This window comes from Lissotriton helveticus, chromosome 11, assembly GCF_964261635.1.
Source record: "Lissotriton helveticus chromosome 11, aLisHel1.1, whole genome shotgun sequence".
Classification (NCBI taxonomy): Eukaryota; Metazoa; Chordata; class Amphibia; order Caudata; family Salamandridae; genus Lissotriton; species Lissotriton helveticus.
This window is the reverse complement of record NC_136072.1, coordinates 1,127,986,513-1,127,999,809: the sequence shown is the minus strand read 5'-3', so window position 1 is coordinate 1,127,999,809 and position 13,297 is coordinate 1,127,986,513. Positions and strand designations below refer to the sequence as shown.

General features: G+C 44.2%; 1 protein-coding gene across 1 annotated transcript in view; it reads left to right on the top strand.

Annotated features, from left to right (window-relative positions):
- The window catches only part of SNAP29 (synaptosome associated protein 29), a 36,094-nt gene extending 27,276 nt beyond the window's left edge, over window positions 1-8,818 (top strand). The window contains exons 4-6 of the mRNA XM_078667863.1: window positions 1,306-1,391; window positions 7,291-7,392; window positions 7,531-8,818. Coding sequence (XP_078523989.1) covers window positions 1,306-1,391; window positions 7,291-7,392; window positions 7,531-7,691 — 349 coding nt within the window. The 3' untranslated portion in view covers window positions 7,692-8,818. The remainder of the gene's footprint in view (window positions 1-1,305; window positions 1,392-7,290; window positions 7,393-7,530) is intronic.
- The last annotated feature ends 4,479 nt before the right edge of the window (window positions 8,819-13,297 follow it).

Genomic DNA, 13,297 nt, shown 5'->3' with positions numbered 1-13,297 from the left:
TGCAATAGGTCTCGCAATTACGCGAGTCTGAACTATTAGCATTGTAAATGATGATGCCCTTTATTTTTGCGTTCTGGTTTTTAGAACATAAATAAAAGGCTTTGTCATTTACAAGGCCTATAGCTTAAATTTGCGTTAAAACGAGACCTATTGCATTGCAAATGCTTGTTTTCCACTTGACTCTAACCTGGGTAGTCCCCAGCTTTGCCATTAATTGCTATCATGCCAAGTTTTTCACTCTAACCGTCATCTACACTCTAGACTTCTATTGCCTATATACCTCTACTTTTAAGCATGCTGTGTGAAAGAGATATTTGTTATTGCATCTTAAGGGTGTTTTGCACTGTAGTTGGTGCCACGTGGCCCAAAGCCGCGGACTGCAGTGCCATTGTGACTTCAAACGTCACTCTTTGGTTGTTCCTTCAAAGTGATCCTTGGAATGAATATTCTTCCTACTTGGATGTTTGCCCTGGATTTTTTGGGTGTACCATTAACAATATTTTCTCCTTATTTCACGGTATGTATCCTTCTCAAAGCAATTTTTGGCAGAGGGATACTTTCACATGAATAACAGAGTTAAAATAGGTCATTATTATTTAAATGTGCTTTTCACAATTTCACCCATTTTAATCTACTCTGTTGTGGCCTAAAAGAAAAGCTATGGAATGGAATGCTATCCAGAGTAATTAACAGTTCAGACTAATCAAAAGAGGCTCTACCCATCACTTATTTCTCTAACAGAGTCATCTTGAGTGACTTTGTTTTGTCCAGGTGTTGTTTGTGGAGATCTCGGTGTGATCGCGGATGGCGCTAAAATGAATGAATCGGTATTCTCAAAGCACACATGGACTTCACCAAGGTGCCATGGTGTCAAGTTATGTCCAATTCAAGAGCAGGATCACAAGCCTGGCACTGTGCATGCAGGCATGCCGGATGCCTGTATGAATCTGCATGTAGTCAAACCAGTCTACATGACAACCTGTTTTGTTTAAACCTAGATGCTGCGTCGGCCACATTTGGGCAAGTTACCAAAATCTACCAGTAATCCAAATTTCAAACATATTGCAAACTGACACATCGTCATATATCAGTGAAATCATATCCCTGATTTTTATCCATGGTCTGCCTCCCTTATTTAATATTTCTTATCACTGTAACAACGGATACCCTCTTTTAGTAACTCATTCCTGATTATTTATTTGTTCTCGCTGTCCCTATTATTAAATGTTCCAAGGTGTCTTGCTGACCTTCCTCGAAGCTTTTGGGTGTCTGCAATTCTATATTTTTTCCTCCCATTCTTGCCAGATTGCAAGACGCTGTTGCTGCCGGCAAGGGACAGGAAGCCAATTACCAAGCCAGCCATCCAAACCTACGGAAACTGAACACAGATGGTAAGTTCACCACTTCTAGTACTAGAAATTTCCAAATGACCCAGTGCTTCTGCATTAGCCAGAGCTTTCCAAGCATGATGCATGAAGCCTGATGCAGTTCCTAAACAGATCAGCTGCACCTTATGGGTAGCTACTGTTGAGATGACATTTGGGATTTTGTTGCCCTGTTTGGATAAAGAGTGGCATTGAATGTACTTGATACTGCATACACAGCCCTGAGGGCCAAGGTTTATTTTTGAGAACCCAAAATAAGCATTGTGTTTTTTGGAGTGGGGCAGTAGTTGACTGGTGCCTCTATTCTCTTGCCTCACTGTCCAAGATCAGCTTACGATTGTGAGTCCTCATCCAATGTTGTCACGATCTGGAAAGTTGCTTAGGGAGACTGTGTAAACCTTTTGCTTTTGGTTTGTGACTTCCTGCACCTACATGTATACTCAAGCTTGTGAAATGGTTTCTCAGTGCAGGATTGCAAAGCCAAGAATTGGCCATTCTTGCACCTGAACGTCTTCAGCATATAAGTAGGCAATCTTGTTGGCATATCCGGATTGCCTACTTGTATGTAGTTGCCTCGTAGAAGAATGCTAGAGATGAGTATACCCAGTACATGAGCATGTAGACAAGCGAAAATCTAGAATCCAACATAACTCTTAACGGTACAAAGTTGTTTGGCGAGCTCAGGTAGGCTTCAGGGTGAGATATGTTGGTGTTTGTGGAGGTGATGATACGGGCGTTCTGCAACCTACGAACTTCGTTGGAGCACTTACAGATTTATATAAATGGTGAAAAAATAAGAGTGGGTGTCTTTTATGTGAGAAAGAAAAATGCATGCCTACTAGGTAAAGTGTTATATATTCGGTCCTCTAGTCTGTATGATTAAAAACAGGGAAGATGGAAGGCAAGGTAATCCTGTCCCTGCCTTCCTATGAGTCTACATCTTTCAAGCCATTACCCCAGGACTGTTCTTCAGGACCAAGGGCCTAAACTCCCTGATACCACTCCTTTTATGCCATAGAGCTGCACACACACTGCATGCTAGGGATATAAAATACATACATACAGCACCTATTTGGTGTTATAACTAAAAAATTTAAATTATGCTAAAATCTTGCATCATGGAGCCTCCGGGGAAAGGGACACTTCTAGTCATACTTATATTAAAGCTAGGGCTTTGCATCATGGGTCCTTCAAGGGAAGGGACTCTTCCAGGCACGCTTACATCAAAGCTATGGCTTTGCATCATGGGTCCTCCGCGGGAAGGGACCCCCCCAGGCACGCTTATATCAAAGCTATGGCTTTGTATCATGGATCCTCCGGGGAGAAGGGACGCTTCTAGTCGCGCTTATATCAAAGCTATGGCTTTGCATCATGGGTCCTCCGGTGGAAAGGACGCTCCTCGTCACGCTTATATCAATGCTAGAGCTTTGACTCATGGATCCTTCGAGGGAAGAGACGCTTAGTCATGCTTATGTCAAAGCTAGAGCTTTGAATCCTGGATCCTTCGAGGGAAGGAGCCCTTCTACTCACACTTGTATCAAAGCTTTGGCTTTGCATCTTGGATCCTCCTCCGGAAAGGGCCGCTTCTAGTCACACTTGTATCAAAGCTATGGCTTTGCATCATGGATCCTCCTCCGGAAAGGGCCGCTTCTAGTCACACTTGTATCAAAGCTTTGGCTTTGCATCTTGGATCCTCCTCCGGAAAGGGCCGCTTCTAGTCACACTTGTATCAAAGCTATGGCTTTGCATCATGGATCCTCCTCCGGAAAGGGCCGCTTCTAGTCACACTTGTATCAAAGCTTTGGCTTTGCATCATGGATCCTCCTCAGGAAAGGGCCACTTCTAGTCACACTTGTATCAAAGCTTTGGCTTTGCATCATGGATCCTCCTCCGGAAAGGGCCGCTTCTAGTCACACTTGTATCAAAGCTTTGGCTTTGCATCATGGATCCTCCTCCGGAAAGGGACGCTTCTAGTCACACTTGTATCAAAGCTTTGGCTTTGCATCATGGATCCTCCTCCGGAAAGGGACGCTTCTAGTCACACTTATATCAAAGCTAGGGCTTTGCATCATGAGTCCTCCGGGGGGAGGGACGCTCCTAGACTTGCTTATATCAAAGCTAGGGCTATGCATCATGAGTCCTCCGGGGGGAGGGACGCTCCTAGACTTGCTTATATCAAAGCTAGGGCTATGCATCTTGGATCCTCAAGGGAAGGGACGTTTCTAGTCACACTATGAACCAAATTGTTATATCTTTTTGGGTTACATGTTTTTGTTAGTTGCATTTAGTTGGTAGGTGGAATGCCAAGAAGGCAGCGCAAATCATGTCAATAAGTTTGTATTTTGGAAGAAATGCTGAAACTGGCTCTGAATTGCCCCTAATATTTGGCTCTGCTCGTCTTGTGTATCAAACCCACAGGGGGGTGTAGGAGTTGGAGAGGGCGAGGCCAAGCATGTATTAGAGACTGCATGATCATGTTGATGTTTTGGGGCACGAATAGATGTAGTTATTTAGAGGCCCACGTTTGTTGTGAGGGCTAAAGTGGGGGGTGAGAAAGTGGCATCCTAAGTCGCTACACATATGATTCCTGTCAAAGAAAAGGCTGGTAGCTAACTGCCTTTGCCCCCGCCCTAGAAGAGACTATTACAGCCACAGAAGAAGTAGAATGTGCCAAGTCGTTTAACAAGCCATTATGTAAGGCAGATGCTAATGTGAGGCTGAGACACATCAACATAATTAAGTATGTCTAGGGATATTAGAGGGGTCTGTGCTGCCAAGACATTGAGAGAGAGAGAGAGCATGACTTAAAGGGGTTGGTTGAGGAAGATAATTTGATGTCTTTATGATTCACTTTGTGCTCCGCTTCCCAAATTTCTTGTAAGCAAAAGAATGCTGTTTTAATCCTATCCTCTATATAGTCCGGTTGATCTTGCAGAGTATGTGGATAAAGAGTGGTGCAAGCTGCAAAACCTTTTTTTTTTTTTTTTTTTTTTTTCTTCTGCATTATGTCCATGAGAGCCTACACAAGCGCTGTTCACGAGTGACCCTAGAAAGGGAGAGGGGCATTCAAGGCTATACATGAGTTGCTGCTGCAGTTTGAGACCATAATGGAAAACAATTCTAGTGAGTGGGTGCCAGCTGAGAATAATGTTGGACTCCAGCTCATCTACCTATGTGTATTTGAATGGGTATTTTAAGTGTACTGCGTGGGAGAAACCTATTTGAGTGATGCTCAACCTGGTATGTATGTTTTCGTCATAAGTAAAGAGCTTGATGTGTTCAGGGCAAAGATCGCGCTCCACAAGTAAACCGCAGTCCAGGTATATGTGACAGAAAATGGTTTGCCCATGCGCGGGTGACTGCACCAGAAATCGTTTTAAAAATAAAAATGGGCGTCGGTGTCAGAGCTCTCAATGAATGTGAAGGAAATTATATGTATTTACAGAAGTATCCCAGTGGTGTCTTTTATTGGCTGAGATTGTCAAGGATTTGCCCATCACATAGTTTAAAGAAACAGAAACTGTGGCGCATGTAATGCAATTAGTTTTCAAATCTTAGCAGGAGCATTTAATCAAAGAACTGGTGAAGCTGATATGGATAGCGGGCACATTGCCTGCAGTGATTGACAGCTATGGTGATTGCACTCAGGATGAGGGGAGTGTGGGCATTCTCTGCCCATTTGTGGACTAAAAGACTGTATCAAGATAAGATCCATATAAGCTATAAGGGGCAAGCGACCCTAGACGTCGCAACTGTTTGTTTTGCGACATATTGTATACTTCGTACCCAATCCATTTACATTCTGATTGGATGCCACTGTTATAGTTTATCATGCTGGTAAGGACAGTTAGAATTTGTAGGTTGAGCTCTGCCTTACTGTGAGCATTTCTTCAAAGGCTGATTCGGGAGGTTTGCAAAGCAGGCATAGGAGTTTTCATGCTTGTGCAAGACAGAGGTGTAAGGAAGTGTGTTTTTGAGAAGTTTTTGTGCTAATCCTGTCTAAAGTTAAAAACATTATAATAATCTGAAACTACCTGTTTACGGTACCAGAGGCCAAATATATGGGTGCTACCCTGTAGAAAGAGATGCCTAAAATTTGCATGGTGGATGTGATTTTGAATGCATCATAACCTCTGGAAGAGGAGAAGCTCGGGTTGTTCTTTTAGCCCCCAGATAATTTAAGATTTGCAAATGGAGTGATCGATCTCCTAAACGAGAATCCCTTCAATCATTTGAGCAGAATGGAAATGTTGGGACTCTGTTTTTGTTGTGGGGTAGTATTCATGAAGTAAACCTAGCTTTTGTATCACAGGGACCTAGAGATTCAGGGGAGCACTACTCAGGTGGGAACAGGCATGAGCACATCGTCGAGTCGTCTGGTAGTTTAGGGTCTGTCCATGAAATGCTCTTCATTGTAAGATCAGACTATTAACCTGTGGTACATGCATACACCACACAAGTTAAAGGGGGCATCCTGCTTGTTACTTGGTGCATTTGAGGAGTAAGGAATACATCTTCACTTTAAAATATCAACTTGGTCTGTGAACTGTGTCTGCATGTATGTTCAAAAAGGTTGGTGAGAAGGAGGTTGATGTGGTGCTAGTAAGAAGGGTGGTTCAGTTTAGGAGATTTTTGAGACCAGCTTGCATTGGATGTGTATAAGAAATGAGAAAGCTGGTAGTTCATGGATGGCCCAAACAGGAGCCAGACGACACCTGGAATTTCTGACTTTCCTAGCTCTAGAATTCTGCATCCTATGAATGTTTGTTCCAGACCCCTCCTCGTCTTTTCGCCATTCTTTTCCCAGTCCCCTTACTCTGTTCCTTCTCAAAAACTCCCTATCTTTCTCACTTCCAGCACTCTGCTCCTCTTGGAATTTAAGGTACTGTGAAATGGCCAAACCCCACAGCCTGTTTGTGCTGCATGGAGCACCAGATATAAATGGCTTTTGGCATTTCTTTTCCTTTCTGATGCCATATAAGATTCTGACTTCTGGAGAGAAGATCAGCTAGACATTTTAGGGGTAACACAACTATAGGAGTTGATGTCCTTTTTTAAAAATGTTACTTAATTTAGTTGTGTCTTAGCTTTCATACTGCTATGGAGGTATGTTTTAAAAATGCAGGGTTTCCGTTTCCTTGTCCAAAATGAGTATAGGCCAAATCCACCATGACCCACGCTTAAAATGCAAAGGGGAAATGATTCAAGGTTTTTATAAAAATGTAATTGGAGTAGATATACTTTAAGCTAATGCTAAAAAGGCTCCATGGGCTGAACGCTATTCTGTGGCTGTCACTAGGACAGGGATATAGTGCAGCGACAGGGATAGAGAGCAGCCATCTCAGTACCCACGCCCAAAAAAGCCTCAGTTTGAAATACAGCTCAGTAAGGCACATACATACTTGTTTGGGGGTGTGAAATTTGAAGAAGAAAATCCAATGCAATGAAGTCATACAGTGATACTGGGCAATGGGTTTTACGCCCTCAGTCCAGGAGAAAATTAAATATGCAACCCAGTCCATTTCTTTAATTGTGTGAATGTTCTGTTTATAATTGCAGAATAATAGAGTATATTTCAATCTCCTGGTGCTTGGGTTTGGGTCTTCTGCATTTCTGCCATTGAAGCATTGGGATTCTGAGAGTCCAGCTTGTCCTTATTGCCACCACAATTGCCTTTTTCTTATATAATGCTTTATATAGACATTTCGTTTTTGTGAGTCCTTGTTTTTTAATATTGAATAGAAAGGCATCTGGAACATAGAGATAAAGTGAATTATACAATTGTCATGTGATGAAGTTTGAATTTAGAGTCTTCTGATTTTTAAGTGAACAACTTAGCCAACAGATCAAATTGTCAGACCCAACTGTTTGTGTTGCATTTATTGTGAGTCCTTTTACCTTACAGAGTTTAGCAACAATGCAATCGGTGCCTCTTCCTCCAGCTCCCAGCAGTACCCGAAGAACCAAGTGCTCCGGGATTACCACCAAAAGGTGGACAACAATTTAGGTGAGGCACTGTTACCCTAGGACCCAGTCCTGCCCTGGGCAATCCTTCTCATTCCCTGCATGCCTCCCTCAGAAAAGCTGACAATGAGAGCACTGGGTTTTTCCCTCACTATGCTGACTATTTCCTCTCTCAACACAGATGTGATGTCATCAGGTCTTGGTCGACTGAAGAACCTGGCACTGGGGTTGCAGAATGAGATCGACGACCAGGATGTCATTTTGGGGAGGCTTACAACCAAAGTGGATAAAGTAGACTTGAACATTAAAAGAACCGACCAGAAGATCCGAAAGGAGCTTTAAAACACTGGGGTGGAATTTGTGCCTTCACTCAGTTCTGAACTTCCAGGCCTTGACTGGATGCTTTTTACGGTCCAATCAAGGCCTTTATATTGTTGCTGGAGTATATGTCATAATTGTTTTTACAGTGTTAGATAGCATATGACTCTGCTCCCACCCACAAAAAAACCTCATATGTGAAATTGTTTGCATCCTAAATCATCTTTGAGCTGGTAACCAATATCTGTGCCTTTTTATGTAGCCTATGTATATAGCAGTCATAGCAGACAGTCATCTTACCCTTTTTTCTAGTTAGAAAGGAAACTGGGAAGCCGTTGTTCCCACAGTCTTCCACTTTGCCCTCCGCTCCTAGTCTTTGGGACTGTATCAGTCTCACATGTCTGCCCTGGTGGCATCTGGGTCTTACACTGAGCTCCTAGAACTGTTTTTGTCATACTCTGTGACTGATCTCCAACAGTCTCTCTACTCCGCCCTCCCTCAGGATCCACCCCCACCTCAGGACTTCCTGCTAGCACTTCATTCTCAAGTTTTATTTTGCACCCTTCTTTCCACTGTAGTTAACTCTGCAGATCAGGGTTTGTGTTCACTTTGCTTTCCTTTATTGTCCTCCTTCGCTGGAACGAGCTGACCTTGGAGCCCATCCCTCTCCATTGTGTCGATACTTGTAAATTGTAATCCAAGCTCCTCCTATTTGTGGCTGTTGGAGGAACTCAGCGGGTCTTTAGAAGCCACTGTATATTCAAAGACTTTTTACCCATGCATAGCTCAGGGCTTTCATTTTATTAAACCATCAGTCTCTGAGAGCAATCCACCTTAAGGCAGCAAGACTAATAAGCAATTTGTGTAACCTCTTACCGAGGCCTTTTTTTTTTTTTTTTAGATTTGTGCTTTGTAATTAAGCAGATGACGGATAGGAAAACCGCAGCACTGCACAATTTTAAAGTAGTTGATTCCAGAAAAATCAGGAAAGAGGTTAAGCATTATAGTGCTTTTTAACTCACCCTTGAATTGATATAGAAATATGAAGCTTTAAAAGCCTGTACACCTCCTTAGTCATTCACACAGTTTACACCACCAGTGAGGTGCATATGTACTCTATATCAGTGTAATAAAGTTATATAACTTGTGTATACAGTGGTTCATTGTTACTGTGAAGTAGCTGATTTCTTTCTTTCAGTATTATCTTTACACTCAAGGCCTAAGATTTGTTAAAGCAGAGGGATTAACAAGCTGAATGCGCCTGGGAGACGTTTGTGAACAGTAAAATGGTGATTTATAAAAAAAAAAAAAAAAAAAAAAAAAAAAGATTTATACGATGGCTCCAGACCCCTTTCATAAATGGTCTAACCCTACCCCGAACGTTAACCCTAGCCTTTAGCCTTAGCATTAATCCTTAATCTAAAGGTTACCCTTACGTAGACCCTAAACCTATCCCCAACAAACACCATAACAATAACTTACATTAAGTGCCACAAAAATAACTCATTGACCTGAGTGCTAAAAACAATAAAATGTTTGTAATGACTAAGCAGAACTTTTATTTGTGTTGACCTTATATTGCGGGAATTCTTTGTCATGGTTTATTTATTTATTCAAAGTTTTATATAGCGCGAACAGGATCCTTACAGATATCAGAGCGCTTCACAAAGACAGGGAAGGGGCAGTAGGAGTCAACAGAGATAATGGGAGACAGTATAATAGTCAATAACATGGTAATAACATGGATAATAAAAACATACATAAAACCAATCCATATACAATCAGGTAAGGGAGTAATATAGGAACAGCACAGGTCATTGATCACTCTACAAAGGCGTACAGGTGGATCAGTAAACCAGCGTGTATCATATCTTGGTCGATAGTAAGAGAGTAGCGTAGTAGTGCCCCCAACAAGTAGAGTATAGTGCCAGGGGATAGGGTGAGCAGTGATACAAAGCAATGCAGAGTCTCTGTACCAACATCTATAACGATCAGGAGATCTTGGCCAGAAGGATGGTTTTCACCTCTTTCTTGAAGAGTGCAGTGGAGGAGATCAGCCTGGTTTCAGGAGGGAGCGCATTCCAGATCCGGGGAGCCATCCCTGAGAAGGAGCGCTTGTAAGTTTTCACTTTCCGGAATCTACGAGGTTTCAGGAGAAAATTTTTTGTGCTCCTATTGGATCTCGAACCTCCTGATATAGACCGCTTTTGAGCGAGGTAGTTAGGTGCCTTGTGGTGCACGGCCGCGTGTGTCATAACTGCAATTTTTAGCTGTATTCTGGCTTCAAAAGGCAGCCATTTTAGAGACTTTAGGTCTGGGGATATGTGCGAATGCTTTCTAGAGCCAGTAATGAGTCTTGCGGCAGCGTTCAGGGAGGCTCTTAAGGGTGCTGTTGTTGATAGCGGGAGACCGCTGAGGGCCACAATTCCATAGTCTATTCGAGGGATGACTAAAGCTTGTACAGCAGTTTGGAAGTCTTTGGCCGGGAGGAAGGGTTTAATTTTCCTCAGCGTGTTAATTTGGAAATTAGCTGCTTTTGTGGCTTTGCTGACGTGCTGCTGCATGTTGAGCTTGGCGTCGAGTGTGATGCCTAGGGATTTCGCAGAGTCCACGATGGTAGGTTGGACATTGAGTGCGGTTAGGTTGTTGAGCCAGGTTTGGGTGGTGGAGATTTTCGCCGGGGGTGAGATGAGTAGGAACTCAGTTTTCAGAGCATTTAGTTTGATGTGATTATCGGCCAGCCAAGATTGGGTGTTAATAAGCGTGGAATTCAGATGTTTGATATCTTCCGGGGATTGTAACTTTAGATAGAGTTGTGTGTCATCGGCGTACATATGGAATTGTACATTGGATGCTTGAAGCAAGGTGGCGAGCGGTTCCATAACGAGGTTGAACAGTGTAGGGGAGAGGGTGGATCCTTGTGGAACACCTAGATCTACAGGCACAGGTGTAGATAGCACATTGTCGATCTTGAACCTCTGAGACCGGTTGTGAAGGAAGGACGAAAACCACTTGAGAACAGTTCCCGATAGCCCCATTCTAGTACTTAGCAGCTCCAGCAAATTCTCATGTTTGACCGTGTCAAATGCAGACGAGAGGTCAAGAAGGATGAGGAGGCAGGACTCATTGCGATCCAGAATTTGGAGGGCGTCATCAATTATGTGTGTCATAGCTGTTTCAGTGCTATGTTTCGCTCTGAAGCCTGATTGATGAGGGTTGAGGAGGTCAAATTGATCAATGTGTTTTGTTAGTTGTAGTTGGACACATTTCTCCAGCAATTTGGCCAGTGTGGGGATATTGGTGATGGGCCGATAGTTGTTTAGGTCAGACGATCAACTGTAGGTTTCTTGAGTGTAGGCGTGACTTGCCCCACCTTAAGGGAGTCTGGAATGTGGCCTTGTTGTAAAGAGCTGTTGATGATCTTGGTCCAGAGAGGGAGGAGCAGGGGGATAAAGTCTTTTACAGCATTAGCAGGTAGAGGGTCTGTGAGGTGATTAGAGGGCTTCAAGGTGCAGAGCAGTTTGTGTATTGCTTCTTCCGAATAGGTATCGAAGTACTGCCAGGATGCCTTGTTTTTAGGTTGGGTGTCTGCCTTTCTGGTGTGGTTGGGGTATCGACTTCCATCCATGATGAGGTCATTTCTTATGTTGTCAGTCTTTAGTTTAAAGAAAGCAGAGAAGACTTCACAGTGTGGGGTGTCATTTGTTGTGCTGTTTGATTGCGTGGGTTGTGCCTTTGTTTGGGTCTTGATTAGCTCGAACAGCTTTCTTGGCCTGTTCTTCGCTTGGTCCAACTGGCGGCTGAAGAAGTCCGACTTTGTGCGCTTTATTTTCCTAAAGTAGGCATTTCTCTTGTTCTTAAGCTTTTTGAGATGCAGTGCTGAAGGGTCCGATCTCCAGGTGCGCTCTGCCATTCGCATATTACGCCTTTCGTCGTTGAGCCTGTCATCATACCAGGGGTTAGAAATTTTGTTGGAGACTCTCTTCAGTTGCAGAGGGGCGACTTCATTGACTATTGTATTCATAGAGTCAAGGTAGTGGTCAGTCAGTGATTGAACATCTGAGGCACCTGAAGGGGGAAGGAGGAGGTTGCCGATGTGGGGAGGTAGTGTGAAGGGGTTAAGATTCTTCAAATCCCTTTTCCATGTTTTGGATTTGATTGGTTGCGTAGGGTTAGGTTTAACTTTTTCGTTGATAAAGAAGGTGATAATGTGGTGATCTGACCAATCGCAGGGTAGAATCGCCTCCAGTTGAATAGCGTTCTCTTTGGCAATGATGAGGTCGAGTATCGCGCCTTTGTCGTGTGTTGGTATATCGCATAGTTGGGTGAGGTCAAGCGCATTGAGGAAAGTTTTGAGACTATTCACCACGGTGTCTTTCTGATCGTTCCAGTGGAGATTGAAGTCACCCAGGTATACTTGAGTGGTCTGCCGACCGGCATTGGAAGTGATCAGGTCCATGAATTGTTGGGTGAATATGAGATTGTCACCAGGCGGGTGATAGATGAGATGTAAAGCACAGACTTGTTTGCCCTCACTGGTGATGTCGAGGCAGAGGAGTTCACAGGAGGAAAGGGAGGGGGAGGTGACTTGAGTAACGGAAAGGTTGCTCCTAAAGATGCATGCAATTCCCCCGCCCGTCTTGCCAGGAGACCTGTCCAGCCTAATGATGTGATAGTTGGGGGGGACTAGTATGTCCATAATCGGGGTAGAGGCTTCAGTGAACCACGTTTCCGTTAGAATGGCTAGGTCCAGCTCCCTATCTGAGACGAGATCCGTGATGTCTGAGGAATGTCTCTGGGCCGATCTGCAGTTTAGAAGGATGCATTTGAGTTTGGGAGAGAGAAGGGTGGTCGAGCTTTCTAGTGTAAGGGGAACTTTTCTGAGGTTGTTAGGGACGGAGCCTCTGTTGTTGAGTGTTGGGAGCCTCAGAGGGTTAGTAAGAATTGTGGGTATGGGGATGTGTGAGTTGGAAAAGTCTTTTACCGGACCTGGGCCATAAGAGCGTAGGAGAGAGCATAGGTCGCGGTCCGACAAGGGGTTGAGAACACGACGGGGGCGGTGGGAATTATTGCGAACGGGGATAGTAGGCCATTGCTGGTGTCGTCGGGGGCGAGGGTATGTAGGGAGGGTGCGTCGTTTGTAGGGTAGTTGGGTGGTGGGAGATAGACTGGGCTGTGAGGAGAGAAGGTCTTTGATTGCGTGGACGTCTTTTTTGATTTGTAGGATTTCCTCTTTGACTTGTTGGAGGGTGGATAAAGTCAGGTCAGGAGGGTCATTGGGGAAGGTGTTGGTGGAGAGAGCCGTTGGTGAGTGGTGGAGTAGTGAGCTGGAGAGCAGGCAGGGTATCGGGGGGGGGGGGGGGGGATATACTAGCGTTGTTGAGGGGTTCCGCGGTGCTAGTGAGTGGGATGGTATTCAAGGTGTGGACGTGTTTGTGGGCGAGGGGTGAGGGTATTGGAGGTGTGGCAGGCTGTGGTTGGGAGGCATAGGTAGTGACTTCAGTGGGAGACGGTGCTGGTGAGTAGAAGAGTGAGTGAAGGCTGAAGACAGTGGGGGAGACAGGAGGGTAGTGAGGGCTGAGAGTAGGAGGTGGGAGAGAGGGGGATGCTAAGGTAAGGGGGGAGGTATG